The 15,997-nt window shown below is 38.7% G+C and overlaps 1 protein-coding gene across 4 annotated transcripts in view; it reads right to left on the bottom strand.

Moving 5' to 3' along the window:
• The window catches only part of LOC127639993 (glutamate receptor-interacting protein 2-like), a 134,884-nt gene that overhangs the window by 23,370 nt on the left and 95,517 nt on the right, over nt 1-15,997 (bottom strand). For all 4 annotated transcript variants that reach the window (XM_052122361.1, XM_052122358.1, XM_052122359.1 and 1 more), the window contains exons 6-12: nt 15,462-15,537; nt 14,252-14,397; nt 13,830-13,977; nt 13,067-13,236; nt 5,251-5,391; nt 4,412-4,564; nt 2,134-2,323 (exon numbers count right to left, since the gene is read on the bottom strand). In XM_052122361.1, coding sequence (XP_051978321.1) covers nt 2,134-2,323; nt 4,412-4,564; nt 5,251-5,391; nt 13,067-13,236; nt 13,830-13,977; nt 14,252-14,397; nt 15,462-15,537 — 1,024 coding nt within the window. The remainder of the gene's footprint in view (nt 1-2,133; nt 2,324-4,411; nt 4,565-5,250; nt 5,392-13,066; nt 13,237-13,829; nt 13,978-14,251; nt 14,398-15,461; nt 15,538-15,997) is intronic.

Raw genomic sequence — 15,997 nt, 5'->3', positions numbered from 1 at the left:
ATCTACAACTAAAAACACACAGCGTGACCAGTGTAGTCCGATGCCTGAATGAATGACTCTTATGTTTTTTATTTATTTATTAATTTGTATGAATCAAAGACACTTCAGTCAGAGCAGTTACTGAATTAATCTCACTAACATAGAATATGATTTTCATCATATCAACTCGAAATGAACCAAGAACTGTTTTGTTCTGTTGTTTTGAAGGCCTGTGAGACTGGTTGTTCATATGACAATGTGAGGTTAAAGACAGGCCTTCACATTATGAATTTGTTGTAATCAGGAATTATATATATATATATTCTGTATATATATACTATTTTGTTAAAATCTGAAATTATATAATCATTTGGCAAACGATTGAGGCCAGTAATGCAAAAAAATAAAAATAAATGCTTACTAGCAACCAACAGTACAGTTACTTACTCTTAATCATTTAACCATCGTTTGTGTGAACTTCATGCTAAAATGTCCTTATAAGGGTGTTTTTTTCCAGAATAAGTAGGCATTTAAATTTGACCAAACTACATGCCGATCAAAACCAGTGATTTTATCAAGGTAATTTGATCAAACGCAAACAATAACAACTCATGCACGTTTCTGTATGCAAGTCAGGTGTGGGAAACCGTGTGTGTACAAAAGAGAAAAAACTGACCTGACACAGTATAACTCCCAACCCAAACAACACAAATGTCAGACACTGCCACAGTACAACACAGCTCAACACACATTAGATCACTCGTTTCATGGTAGAACTGGCTCATGCAGTACGCAACAAAAACAGACCAAAACATACTTTACTGGTCTGCATATACAGAACAGCCAATATTAGTCAAACTTGTCATTTTTCATGATGAGACCACCAGAATGTGATGATAATGTCTTATGACTGCTGCAACGTGAATTTGAAATGGTTTTACAGCTTTGTAAACATATTTTCCTTAACGAGCAATAAAAACTAGCTAAAAGTAAACCCTTAATTTTTATCTATCCATGTGACTTATCGGCTAGGTTCCAAAACCTAGTGAGCTGCCTACAAAGGCAACTGCCTTGTAAGGCAGCATTCTAACTGAATTATAATTGTATAAGTGACAGAATGAAACACTCTACATAGGATGACACTGATGTGCATCATTCAGATAGAGGTGTTTATGCGATAGAATTTGTTGTTAGCATGTTGCTAAGCTAGCAACATGATACTCTAATAAGCATAAAGATTCATGGGCACATGCAAATATGGGGTAAAATGGTCTATTTTAAATTAGATTAAATTATGTGCACTGTCACTTTTCAATACTGAATGAACCCATTTTCAAACTGAGAAAGTAGCATAGGCTAATCATGTCAGCTAATCGTGCTGCCTATCTTTTGGAACAGCCTTTGTGTAGAGCGTCTTAAATTGCTGCCTACATAGGCAGCTAATTAGGTTTTGAAATAGAAACCTAATGATCTTCCAACATCATAAGATCCCTCCCTATTAAGGTCACAAACGTGACAGTAACTTACTCCGGTTACTAAATGTGTTCAAAGGTATAGTCTCATTATTAATTTGTACTGATAAAAGGCGTGATAGTTTTGGAGTCTGAGCCCCTGTTGAGTCTTGACCCAGATTCTGAGGTAATATCTACTCACATACATTTTGATCATTTTCAAATGCCTCTCTTCAAGACAGTGTTCACAAACCCTGCCTTGCAGAAAATATATTTGTCAAAATATATTAATAACCATAAAGGGGTCCTGGGTAGCTCAGCAAGTAAGACGCTGACTACCACACCTGGAGTAGCAAGTTCGGATCCAGGGCGTGCTGAGTGAATCCAGCCAGGTCTCCTAAGCAACCAAATTGGCCCGGTTGCTAGGGTGGGTAGACTCATGTTGGGTTAGCCTCCTCTTGGTCGCTATAATGTGGATATCGCTCTCGGTGGGGTATGTGGTGGGTTGCATGGAGAATAGCATGAGTCTCCTCACGCGCTAGGTCTCTGCGGTAATTCGCTCAACATGCCACGTGATAAGATGCATGGATTCGCAGTCTCAGACGCGGAGGCAACTGAGATTCGTCCCGATTCGTTCGGTGGAGAAAATCCAAATAAAAAAATTATAATAATAAAAAATACACTGCTGTAAGTCTAAACTTACCTTTCCGCTGAGCTGTCGGGCTCTATGAAGCGGATCAAAGGGGGTGCAGAGAGGGTCTCCGTTGCGAATATTCCACCTTGTAGCTGAACCCCAAACCCATTTAGAGGGTCACCTCTCAGAGTGACCTCAATGGACTCTGTGTGGACTATCTGACCACCAGGGCCCACAGAACTTGAGGCTAAAGACACAGCTAAACACAGAGACATATCACAACAGCCATAGCATAACATAGGCTTAGTGCCTATAGAGAATGATGAGTACAAGTGAACATACAAGCTCTGTTTAAAAACCTTGTGAGCCACATTTAAAGTCAGGCAACCAGGCAAGAGCTGCAGGGTTCCGCTAGGTTCTGCTAGGAATTCCGATAAAAAGTTGTGTTTTTTTTTTTGTTGTTGTTGAAATAATGTGGACTAATGTCTTTAACAGAAGAATATACAGTTGTGGCCAAAAATATTGGCACCCTTGGTAAAAATAAGAAAGAAGGCTGTGAAAAAAATATCTGCATTGTTTATCCTTTCGATCTTTCATTAAACAAATTCACAAAAATCTAACCTTTAATTAAAGTAAAACAATTGAAAGAGGTGAAATATCTCATTATTAAATACATATTTTTCTCCAAAACATGCTGGCCACAATAATTTGCACCCCTAGAAATTATTATGACTAAAATATTTCTGAAGTATATTCCCATTCATATTGTACTTTTTTTGAGACTAGGAACATGAAATTGTTCAGCCATGACTTTTCACAGGGGTATAAATATGAGGCAACACACAGGCCAAATTCCTTTAATCATCAATCACAGTGGGCTAGACTAAAGAATATAGTTCTGATGTGTGGCAAAATGTTGAGCTTCACAAAATGGGAAGTCGCTATAAGAAAATAGCCAAAGCATTGAAAATGCCCATTTCCACCAACAGCACAAGTTCCAATCAATTGGAGATCTTAAGAATCAGCCTGGAAAAGGACGTGTGTCTATATTGACTCCATGCACATTGAGGAGGATGGCCAAAGGATCTCCATGGATCACAGCTGGAGAAGTCTAAAAAAAATATCAGACATCACCTACATCACCACAAGTTGTTTGGGATGGTTTCAAGAAAAAAGCCTCTGCTCTCATCCAACATCAAACTCAAGCATCTTGAGTCAGTTTGCAGACACTAACTAAACTTCAAATGCGACCAGGTTCTATGGTCAGATGAAACAAAAAAAATAGCTTTTTAATAACACCAGAGATGGGTTTGGCGCACACAGAGATGATGAAGTACCCAATGCCCACGGTTAAATTTGGTGCTGGATCTTTAATATTGTGGGGTTGTTTTGCCAGAGGTCCTGGGCATCTTGTTCGGATACATGGCATCATGGACTCTATCAAATACCAACAGATAAAAAATCAAAACCTGACTGCCTCAGCCAGAAAGCTTGCAATGGGCCCTGGTTGAATCTCCCAGCAGGACAATGATCCAAAACACACATCAAAATCAACACAAAAATGGTTCACTGACAACAAAATCAAGGTTCCTGCCTTGGCCATCCCAGTCCCCTGACCTGAACCCCATAGAAAACCTGTGGGGTGAACTGAAGAGGAGAGTCCACCAACATGGACCTCTGAATTTGAAAGATCTGGAGAGATTCTGTATGGACGAATGGTCTCAGATCTCTTGCCCGTTGTTCTCCAACCTCATTAGGCATTATAGGAGAAGACTCAGAGCTGTTATCTTGTCAAAGGGAGGTTGCAAAAAGTATTGAATAAAAGGCTGCCAATAATTCTGGCCAATGCATTAAGGAGAAAAATATTTATTTGATAATTAGATATTTCCCATTTCAATTGTTTCACTTCAATTAAAGGTTCGATTTTTGTGAATTTTTGAACAAAACATCACAAGTATAAACAATACAGATTTTTTTTCACAGCATTCTTTGCTCATATTTCCCATGGGTGCCAATATTTTGGCCACTACAGTACCATCAAATCGATTAACAGCCTCTTAGCTCACAGTAAGACTGCTTTAAATGTTTATAAGTTATCATTAAAAAATATGGAAAAAATAAATGAAACTATGTCACAATATTGTTAGAATGTTTGGTTTCAGATGAAATAATGATATTGGTATGTATAGCTCTCTAATCCGGCCATAATGATGAAATTATAATATTAGTATTACATACTGCAGTGGAAATTGTATAGCCATTTAATGAACCCATACTGACATTGACATGAATACTGTAACCTCAGGTGTTATGGAACATCACATACACAGAGAAAACAGTCACCTACACGAGCACTTGTGCTCTTTTTTCCTCTGTCTTCTCTTCAGCATGGAGTTGCGGGGGCTCATGGGAGGGGCGGTGCGGGGCAGCGTGCTGGAACCCTGGCTGGTTATGCCCGATGTGGTTGTGGAGCCTGGGGAGAAGTTACTACAGACTACAGCTATGGGAGAGAGGGGAGAGAGAGAGAGAGAGAGAGAGAGAGAGAGAGAGAGAGAGAGAGAGACTGTCAGACAGACAGTGAAACCACTACTCCAAGATTTTGTTATTTAAGGAGAGTCAAGGGATTTTATATTGCATTTGGATGTAACAGCTGGGAGGTAGATGTCTGGGTTAAGAACAATTTTCCATATTAATATAAGGCCATTTTACCTTTAAATTAAGAAGAAGGGCCATAAGTTCCAGAAGGTTTAAACTCTGAGACTTTATCATCAACTAGATAGTCTGATCGGTTGGAAAAGTATTGGCACAGCTCTTATCAACAAACCAAATGATTCAGAGAACCTAGCATTACATGTGTCTATCAACGTCTTAAAGGTGCAGTAGCAAATACAGCCTACTTTTTTTTATTTTTATTTTAAGGGTCAGAGATATTGTGGAAAATGCTCATGAAAGATTTCGAATCTATACCTCAAGACACCTTGATTTACATTATACATGGGTTTCATTAAACAAATAAAATGCAACAAAAGTGTATCATTTGACACCTTTTAACATTTGCAGGATATTCCACTGCTTTAGGGAAGAATACATGTGTTAAATCATCTTTATAAATGTTTCTAACAATGGATAGAGTGGTGAAGTTTATAAATGTTGATAATTATGCATGAGTGATGTCAATGTCGTTACATTTGCAGTAATCCTGAGAGCTGGATGGGTTACTGGAAGCAGACGTCCATGTTGCTGTTTTACAATGACCAGGATGTTGAGTATGGCAGTAGTTCACACAGGGGTCCCAGCAGTGAGGGTGGTCACTTTTCTGGACTTTCACTACACAAACACACAAAAATCACTTAATAAATGACAACTTGTGTTACAGTACTCATTACAAGCTTCTCAGTTACAGCTATTATGCAAACTAAACCAAATGCAACATTATCAACATATATGTTTTTAAAGTATTATGAAAAAATAATGGTGAATTTTCTTTTAATTTTTTGGTGAATCTTTCGGTATTGCTTTAACTGTGCATAGAGGTATATAAATATGGAACATATCCGTTCATGGCATTATCGTTATGCAACATTAATAACTGCCTAAAACCTTTGCATGTTTACATATGTGACATCATGTATTCTAAAAACGTGGTATGGCTTCTCTCAATATTGTTCTCATTAATACTCATTTGAACTCTGGAATCCTTCGTGTGGAGTCTTGGGGGTTCGCTGAAGTCGCAATTGAGTGATAATATCCGTCACTAATACTGGTCTGTTGTAAATGAATGTGCATGCAAAACAATGAGGAAGCTCATTAGAAAACTGTCTAATGAAGTCCTGCCTGCTAAAGGCAGGCTGTATAATTGAGTGCCTCTGCGTGTGCATGCTTGTTCTCATTTGTTCTGCAGGACTGCAGTATTTCTGAGCGCATACACTGAATTAAGAGTAGTGGGTCTGATAATAGTAGAGGACTGAATTAAAATGACCCTGTAAAATGAATTGTACCTCTTGAAATATGTAGTTAAGCACAGGGGCTTTTAAACTGGGGTCTGGGGACCCCCAGTGGCTCACAAGGGAGTGTTAAGAGGTCCAGAAGGAAATCCGGAGAAAAGTGAGAAAATGTTAAAATTATTTGACATTATTACTGTTTAGTTCTGCAGTCATTATATAAATCACTATTTTCTATTTTTATTTAATTGTCATCCATAGTGAGAAATAAAGACAGAAGCACTATTCTCTGTAAAGCTGCTTTAAAAAAAAATTATAGTTTTTTTTATACTTTAACAATTGTATTTTTACAGCACTTTTCCAATAAATATAAATATTTAAAATAAAATAAATATTTTTTTTATTATACTATTTTTAACTGAACTAAAAGTGTTTCTCTTCAGGTTACTCAAGCATAAAAAAGTTGCACTGTCAACTAAATAAGAAGTTAATATTTTAGAGATAATATTTTAATAATTTATTTTGGCTTTAGTACAATGATCTTTATACTAGAAGTCTTTATACTATCATGTTTACTACTTTTCTCACACAGTGGTTCACTCGCAAGAGGATCATTAAATTTGGGGTTCCTTGGCATCAAAAAGTATGAAAACGCCTTTAGTATGTTCTTGAAAATCAAAGTCGGAATAAAGTTGCAGTCACACTAAAACTTCCATTCACTTTCATTCATACATACTGGACTGTGTTCACACCATGCTGTTCTACAGTATATACAAGAAGTTTAAGAAGATATAAACTTACATTAAAGGTGCACTCAGCGATTCCTGAGAAACACTGTTGATATTCGAACTCAACTGCCAAAACAAACATACCCCTCCATTCAGTGCTTCGACTTATCATAATCCTTCTTTTAGATTATATTCGTCTGACCTTTTTCTCTTGGTCTGTTTCTCAGCCATTTGTCATCCTTGGAATTTAGAAAGTTTGCATCAGCCTGATTTGCCATCGCTCTTCTAATTAATTTCCCTCTTGCTCTGCCCCCACCCCCCCGTCCTGTGCACGTGCAAGAACCAGCCTAAAAGAGTATATTCTTCCTCTAAAAGAGTATATATCCCTTCTAAATGAGTGGCACTCACAGAAAGCATCTTTTTAAAGATGCATTTTCCATTTGTGTATATTTCCTGGTTGCAATCGTTAATTCTCATGGTCCCGCAACCCGTCTGCTCGTCGCCAAGGGCGTCCCCCTGCAGCAGCAACACTTTCTCCGCCACAGTCCGCTCCAATAGGCCAGCCTCAGCGTGGAGCCACCCGCAGAAAGCAGACGCCACCCATCTCATGGCCGGTTGCCAAGAACCCAAGAAAGGCTTCAAAGCACCCCTGAGACGGGCAGTCCAGGAAGCTGGAGACCCGCTGCACAGGAGCTGGTAAGGGCACCACTCCTTCCCCCGGGGGAGGGCCAGGCGGAGGATCCCTGTTTACCTTTTCTTATCATTTCGCCGTATGCCCCAAGCACTGCGGTTCCCACATTTTAAGAAAAGAGCGGTTTTCGTACATCCTGGGTCTCGCAGTTGGTGTCCACGGCCAACTTTATCACAATTGCCGGGCACCATCAGGTGGACCTGTTCGCTTCCCGGGAATCCTCCCACTGCCCACTCTGGTATTCTCTGACCGAGGCTCCCCTCAGCACAGACGCGTTGGCACGAAGCTGGCTCCTGGGTCTCCGCAAGTATGTGTTTCCCCCAGTGAGCCTACTTGCACAGACATTGTGCAAGCTCAGGGAAGACCAGGAGCAGGTCATCTTAGTGGCACCTTATTGGCCCACCCGGACTGGGTTCTCGGACCTCATGCTCCTCGCAACAGCCCCCCCTGGCAAATTCCCCTGAGGAAGGACCTTCTTTCGGGTGCTGCGACCAGACCTCTGGAATCTCCATGTCTTAAGCGTAAGACTTATGTGGCCTACCACCGGCAGTGGTAGACACGTCACTCAGGCCAGGGCTCCCTCGACGAGGTGCCTGTATGACCTGAAGTGGCATCTGTTCGCTAAGCGGTGTTCTTCCCGAAGTGAAGACCCCCAGAGATGGGCATTCGGATCAGTGCTTTCCTTTCTGCAGGAGAGGCTGGAGGGGCGGCTGTCCCCCTCCACCTTGAAAGTGTATGTTGCCGCTATATTGGCACATCACGATGCATAAGACGTTAAGTATTCAGGGAAGCACAACTTGATCGTCAGGTTCCTGAGAGGTGTGAATGCACCACATTCCCTCAAGCTCCATTTGAGCACCTAGAGTCAGCAGAGTTAAAGGTGCTCTCCTTGAAGACTGCCTTCCTGACGGCGCTCGCCTCCATCAAGAGGGTAGGGGACCTGCAGGCGTTCTCTGTCAGTGAACCACGCCTGGAGTTCAGTCTGGGTTACTCTCACGTTATCCTGAGACCCCGACCAGGCTATGTGCCCAAGATTCCCACAACTCCGATTCAGGGATCCCAGGAGGAGGCAGACCAAGCCTTGGCGTTGCTGTGTCCGGTGTATGCTTTGCACATCGACTTCATTGAACCTTTTAACGCTTCAAAGTAATTTGAGATTCGGTAACTTACTGTAGATACAGTATATACTCCACCATTTCTAGAAAAGAATAAGAGGCTTTTTACACCCAGAGAGATGTGTGTGCGGTTCCAAATTATGGTTTTAATGCAACCTCCTCACTACTTTTTAATCTTTGGTACATTATTAAACAACCAGCATCTCCTGCATGCTGTATGTAACACTATAAATTAGCATTATGTTTGCATTTTTGTCACATTGTATGTGATGAGACATTTAGAAATGGCACTTTTAGACAGATTTTCGAAAGCCAGGTTAAATACCAGTATGGGTTTGGGTAAGAGCCAATGATGTTCTTTAAATGTTTAAGCGTTAAATCCTTCTTCCGTGTGGCTTACGCTAAGCTCATCGGTTATGTCTTGAGGAAACACAACTCTGCCACTTGATGTGGGAATTGAGAACAGCAGAAATTACAAAAAGTAAAGTCTCCCACACAGGCCGCTGTGAAGGGAGCTTAATATATGTAAGGAGATTACAATACTGCTGTTAAAGCACAAGCGATTTATCTGAAACACAAATTGAACCAGCAGGTAACAAGCGCTAAGGTTAATTGCCATGGGTTTGGGTAGTTATTCAATGTTTTGTAATTCAATACAAAATAATAACAAGTTTTCTATGATGTTATAATAGGATGCCACATTACTGCAGCACAGAATGATCTCCAAAATTCAGTAAATATTTGGACTATTGATGAGTCCCATTCAAATTTAGATGTGGTGAATTCCTACTTGATATATGACTTCTGACCAGCATTCATTTTTAAATAGTTTTTCACACTAAACACATTTTTGTTTCTGTCTGCAAAATGTTTAATTGTTTCACTTTGCTATCATGAGCAATGAACAAGTCTTCTAATGTCAATGTCTTTAGCATCTTGCACAGGAACATCATACTTTTAAAACGGCGTGTAAAGATTTCATCTCTGAGAAAAATAGCATAAGATTTCACTTTAATATTTAAATATACGTATAATTTTTTGTAAATTGTAAACATTTATTAAACATATATGTTTTGATAAATAACATGTAAAAACTTATTTTTTATTGTTATTGTTATTGTTATTAAAAGCTGAGCTCCTGAAACAGTAAATGACTGTTTAGAAGTGAATGTATTGTGAATTATTCATGGTAAATAGACTGTTATTAATTTTCTGTGTTTTTGGACAGTATAATATATTGTTATATTCCGTATTTTTCAGAAACAACGTTTTCACAATGCAAGTTGTGAAAAGCATGTAACTTAGTTTAAATTCACCTGTATTTTTGCTGTCTATGCAGATGTAATTTTAATGCTAGGTTTATGTTGTTGACATATGTGATTAATCACATCTAGGAATGAGTTTGAGTGATGTAAATAACCTCCGTGGATTATTTTCATAAATAATTTCTTAATTTGTCTTTTTCTAAAAAATAAATGGCATTGTTAATACCTTACTATATTTTTTAACTTGTCATGTTTTAGTCAACAGTATGTTTTATGTAAGTATATAGCAAATAGTAAAATATGTACTATATTTTTTATGCTACAATTAAATATATATATATATATATACCTAAAAAATACACATCATCCCAAAGAAAGAGGATATCAGCGTTCCGCCAACAACAAGAGTAGGCTTCTAGTCCACTCAGAGGCCGAGCTATTCCAGGAAATATCGGGGGAAAGTGCGTGGAATCACAAAATATACTCAATGTAGCACTCAGAGCAAACAGAGCCTGAATCACAGGCTTTCAAAAACAGCATGGATAAATAAATATATGATAATAAGATTGTAATTATTTATTATGATATTTATGAATTATTGTAATCTTTTTTATTATTATTATGGGGATAGACCAATATTTTGCACTTAGTGTATGTGTGAACAGCGAGCTTTTAACATTGGGTGTGAAAAACGTAGGTGGCTGCCAAAATATGCAGTAGAACTGAAGAGGTTAAAGTTAGTATTTTAAATTCTTTCTCACATTAAATTTACAAGATCTCAAAAACAGCATATATTCCCAAAGGAGGTTGTTCGTAGAGACATAACTGCATTTTTTTCTTCCCCTAAAAAGGTCTGCTATAATATGAGCAAAAATAAAATATAAAAACAGTTGGAGTCAGATGGCAAAATATCAAAATTAATATATTTTCTGGGTGAAGTTTCTATCAACTTGGGCCCCACAAGTGGGCGTCGATTCATGATTGATGTCATGCCAGCATTGATAGTTCATACTCACAAATATATTTTTCCATCGTTACAGCTTTCCGTCTCCCCTCTAAGCGTGGCAGAGGCTGACCTACATATTGCAATGTGATATTTTGATAGGCCCTAAAAAGAGCTGAAAAATCCTTAAAGAGTAAATTACTATACTGGTCCTTTTACATCAGGGACCCTTGTACCAAAATCTGCATATTTATATTGGTGTTGGGGGCATCCTGGTTTCATACAACTCTTGCAATGAACTGTTTCTAAATGTTGCATGACATTTTATTAGATATGGGTCATAATTAAAATAATTGTTCATCCAATGAAACCAATTTTGTAATTTCTTCACCCACATTCCAAACAGGTTTAGAGTTAAGTAATAAATAACAGAATTTGTATTTATTGCAGCATTGATAAGGGGTTCCTCAAGTGGGGCCACACAAGTATTGGACTTGATTGAAATCGATGGGCATCTATGGTTGTGGATGATTGTCGAGTGTGACGTTCCAAGAAGACATATAAGTGCCAAAAACTTCAAAGCGAAAACTAGAGAATTAAAGTTTGTCGAGGCAAATTTTGATTCTGGCTTGACGTAACATTGTTTGTTAAAGCTTGCTTTATGAATGTTTTGCTGGACCAACAGAAAAGTTTGGATATATTAACAGACAGATGGAAATGGAAATCTAAGAGATTTTTGACCAGTTTGAAGGTCAGATTCAGGAAAACCATATGTCTGATCAGTTAGAAAAGACATAGCACACTAAGTTAGAACAGTTTAAAGGTCTGTACCAATTTTGGAGTTTGTTGCTTAAAAAATCTAGGAGGAGTTACAATCGGAAATTTGGTCTTTGTTTAGCGATTTTGGAAAAACACCAAAAAAAGGTGCAGTCACACATACCTTCGAATGGCTAAATTCAGCGGGCGAAGAAGGCAAGGGCAGATGTTGAGCGTGTGTGAAACAAGCAAAAAAAAAAGATTTTTTTTTTTTAAACTGCCAAGCAGTCTGGGAGACAGAAGTTAAAAAGAATCTCACCGCTAAAATAATATCCTTGTCCATTGTGAATATTCAGTGCAGCTGTGTATACGAAGCACCACCCACACAGAGTTTCCTGACAAACCAAACAACTTCCAATTGGTCAACAAGGCAATTTTGCCTGTCAAAGTTCACCAAACATGAAATCCAAATGAAATCCGCAAGGGGGAAATTCCTCGCCACCGGTAGTCCATCTTGCAAAACTACCGAATTGACTGAATTTTGCCCCTGGAATTGTAGTGTGCAAAGGTATGTGTGACTGTGCCTAAATTCTGTAGAATAACAGAATGTTGGCTTTGTCAAGCCAACATAATAACAATAACAATGTAAAGTTTCAATATTGCCCACAATATCTCCCATAATTGGAGTTGCCTGATCATTGGGTGCATTCACAAAGCTGTGCAATGATACAATATGTTTATTCGGCCAGCGATAATTGACTATCTATTGCATCCTATCTGCAAAAATGCCTGAGACCTCATGCAGACTATAATACTGTATACTAATTCAGGCTTTTAAAGCAATGTGGTCCATACCATTAGACATCTGTTCGTGTCCTGCATTTACATACTTGGCTGAAAATAACTAATCTGGGTCTACGTCCATTGCGTCTCAGTTTGAGATGGAGTTGCTGTCTGTTGGTTTTCTAGGGTGAGCAGGTTTCCATAATTTAATCTGTCCTGCAGACTAAAGCTCATGGGGTGACATCAAGCAGAACGAGAAGCTAATTAAACAAGATGACAGCAGATGCGATGACAGCGCAGCCCTCATTTGGACATTGACTGGGCGCTCCAGATAGGATGCATATGAAGCTTGTATCTCAATAATTAGTGGGGGAATATAATGACCTCATTTCGAGTAAACAGGAAAACAAACGAATGGTTGCTGTCCACCAAAAATAAAACTTTGGTTGAACCATAGAACACAATGATAACAGATGGTAATATTACCATGGAATTTTTATAATTACCGTAATCATCATGATACCATGGTTATACCAATCCATCCATCCATCCATCATCCATCCATCCATCCATCCATCCATCCATCCATCCATCCATCCATCCATCTATCCATCTATCTATCTATCTATCTATCTATCTATCTATCTATCTATCTATCTATCTATCTATCTATCCTATCTAAGCTATACTATGCTTAATCTCAAACAAGGAATCTTATACTAGGCTTAATCTATGACTGAAAAATACCAGGAGCATTCCATGTTTTCATGCTTCTCTCACCAGTGTCCTGGGGATTCCCGGGTAGGCGTGTTTGGTTTGCGGGCAGGATCTCTAGTTTGGTCTGATCAGTGGTGCTGGCCAGCAGCTGTGTTGCCTCCAGAACTGAACAGTGCTCTGTGCTGGTACCATCTATAGACAGGATATGATCACCCAAGTGTAACGCTCCTGACCTGAGATGCAAACAGACACCTGCTAGAACTGTCACAAATGTGAGAGTGTTGAAGACAACATGAAATCAAAACTAATTCTGTTTATTAATATAATAGTTTACTATGATATAATTTGTAATATAACATGTATCCTTCTGTGCTCATATTTCTAAAGAAATGTCAATTTGCTTGCTTTTAAAATTACTTTTCTGTTGACATAACCATGGCTATGCAGAAAAATAATTTTAACCAACAAAATGTGTCCATTTTCTGAAGAAAATGGAATAATGGCCAAGGTCAAGAGTCCACTCACAAGTCTCTATGATATTCTGTTCTCTAGATATGGCTCAGGTCCTAGCTTCAATGTATTTTTTTCACATCCGGCTTAGCAAACACCAGTATTAATAACTAAGCCAAACATATTACACCCCTTCAGATCCAATCGGACCCTGATGGACAGAATCAAGTACCATCCTACATTTTTATAATAATGAGAATATTACATTAGCTTTAAAACAGTTCACCATCCAAAAACGAGCCTACAATTCTAGTACGAAAAAAAGACCATTTAAAGACAACACCTATTTCATGAATAAAGCCTATTGAGTGCGCACCTGTCCACCACACTGCCTGGTTTAATCTTGTCAATGACGATGGCTTGCTTGTTCCTGTGCATGGCAGTGGTCAGAGTAATTCCCAGACTCGCTCCAGGCGCCTTGGCGATCTCAACCAACATTGGACCTGAAGCGTTTGTCACAGAGTCTGGATGGCAGATGATAAGGGGAGATGGGGATATAATTCTTAGACTGCGGGTTTGCTTTTGGGTCCAATATAGTTGCTGCTAACACAGTGGTCCTCAACAAAACAGACTAACATCATCTTAGAAGTCCAGTGTGCAGTTTTATAATGGTAAAGCTAACGGACTAATCTGTGCGATCCCTATAATTTAAATCATGACCTTTCAGTGAAAATCCTCAGATATGACTCTTGAGATCCACTTCAATTTCCTTAGTAATCTAGCTCACTTCCGACTCACCCACGATGGAGACATCATACTCGATCTGGAACAGGGCTTCCTGGCCACACTGGTTAAGTACAGTCAGGGCATCACTGTGACTGGCACTGTGTAAAGGCACGCCATCCACACATAAGATCCGATCGCCTGCTTTGAATGTCCCTTCTCTGCACAAGAACATATGCCAACACGATCATCCAAGCAAAAATGAAACTTTTTTTCAATAAAAAACATTTTCAATTTTTGGTGGAGGAAAAGTCTTTAAACGTGGAAGTCATTTGCAGACAGAAATGTAAGTGCAGCGTAGTTCTAGCGGGAAGACTCACAGCTGCACATCATCGCACCATTAGTTAGGTAACTTCAAGCCAATCATGTATCAGCCATCATTTATAAGTCTGCTTACAATCTATCACATTGTTGTTTCAGTGTCTCAACATGGCAACCCCCACTACCCCACTGCCACCAGTTGAGTCCTGTCCTGCATGGGGACAGGCTCCTCGCCCCTGCCTCCTATCTCCGGCAGAATCTGACGGTTCTGATTAGAATCTCTTCCGACCGCCAGATGGGGCTTATGCCAAAGAGAGACATTACATTCCTGTTTCATATTCATCAAATAAATGTCATCCTAACTTTACTCAAGTCTGCGAGTCTTTCTGAAGGAAGTGTATTGCTTATGCTATTAAGTCTGCAGTCAGATCAGTGGCATTGATAAGCTGTTTTATTCTACCTAAGCTGTTATATTTTACACCTTCATGGTGGCCACCGTATTTAGATCACATTGCTAACTGAATATTCCACTTTATCTCTGTTACTGAACACTCTCAGTTATATATAATAAGGAATCAATAAATTGTGGATGACCAAAATCTTTTACTTTTATGCGATTCTTCATCCACACTGCTAGGTGTCAGTATAAACTTCAAAACCACTGAAGTATCAGCCAGCGAAATACAGTTATGCAATTCTTCATCCACACTGCTAGGTGTCAGTATAAACTTCAAAACCACTGAAGTATCAGCCAGCGAAATACAGTTTTTACAATTTACAATTTATTTTTACAATTTACAATTTTACAGTAAGAAGGGACAGTAATGAAGTTAAACACAGTGACAGACACACAAACACTTTCTATTCAGTACATCTGACTGAATTCAGACTACTGTAGGACCATTATAAAAAATGAACCAGTGGTGTGAAGAAGGCGATTAAAAATTGTATAAAATAAAATTACCTGTCGGCGGGGCTACCTGGCCGTACATGTGTCACCACTAAAGGTCTAGTTTTGTGCCAGTCCTCATGGGTGCCACCTGTAGTTTGACACAAGCAGTTTAAAAGAACATTTCTAGGAGAACACTACAGGAAATCTGTGGAATCAATAGACTGTTAGAACATTTCATTTAAAGAATATTGCTTACATTTCTCAAATATGTTCTAATAGAGCTGTCCAGGTTGTAGTCCTAAAATCCCTCGGGATTCCCAATGGATTTTTAGAATAGTGTTTTTTGCTTTATGAGCAGTGCTGGGTGGATTACTTTTGAATTGTAATCAGGTACTGATTACAAATTACATGGCAAAAATACAATCAATAATGTAATCTTGTCGATTAAAAAGAGCTCCTTATGACATTTTTAAAATGTACATTAAACATTACATGATTTAAATAAACATTAAATCTAACAGCAATGACTGCATGGCCAGAGTTTATAAATCAAAACTCTTGAGACGTCAAGTAAATTTTAAGTGCATAAAACAATAACAACATTAAGA

Source organism: Xyrauchen texanus, chromosome 48, assembly GCF_025860055.1.
Source record: "Xyrauchen texanus isolate HMW12.3.18 chromosome 48, RBS_HiC_50CHRs, whole genome shotgun sequence".
NCBI lineage: Eukaryota > Metazoa > Chordata > Actinopteri > Cypriniformes > Catostomidae > Xyrauchen > Xyrauchen texanus.
This window is presented reverse-complemented; position numbering and strand designations above follow the sequence as displayed.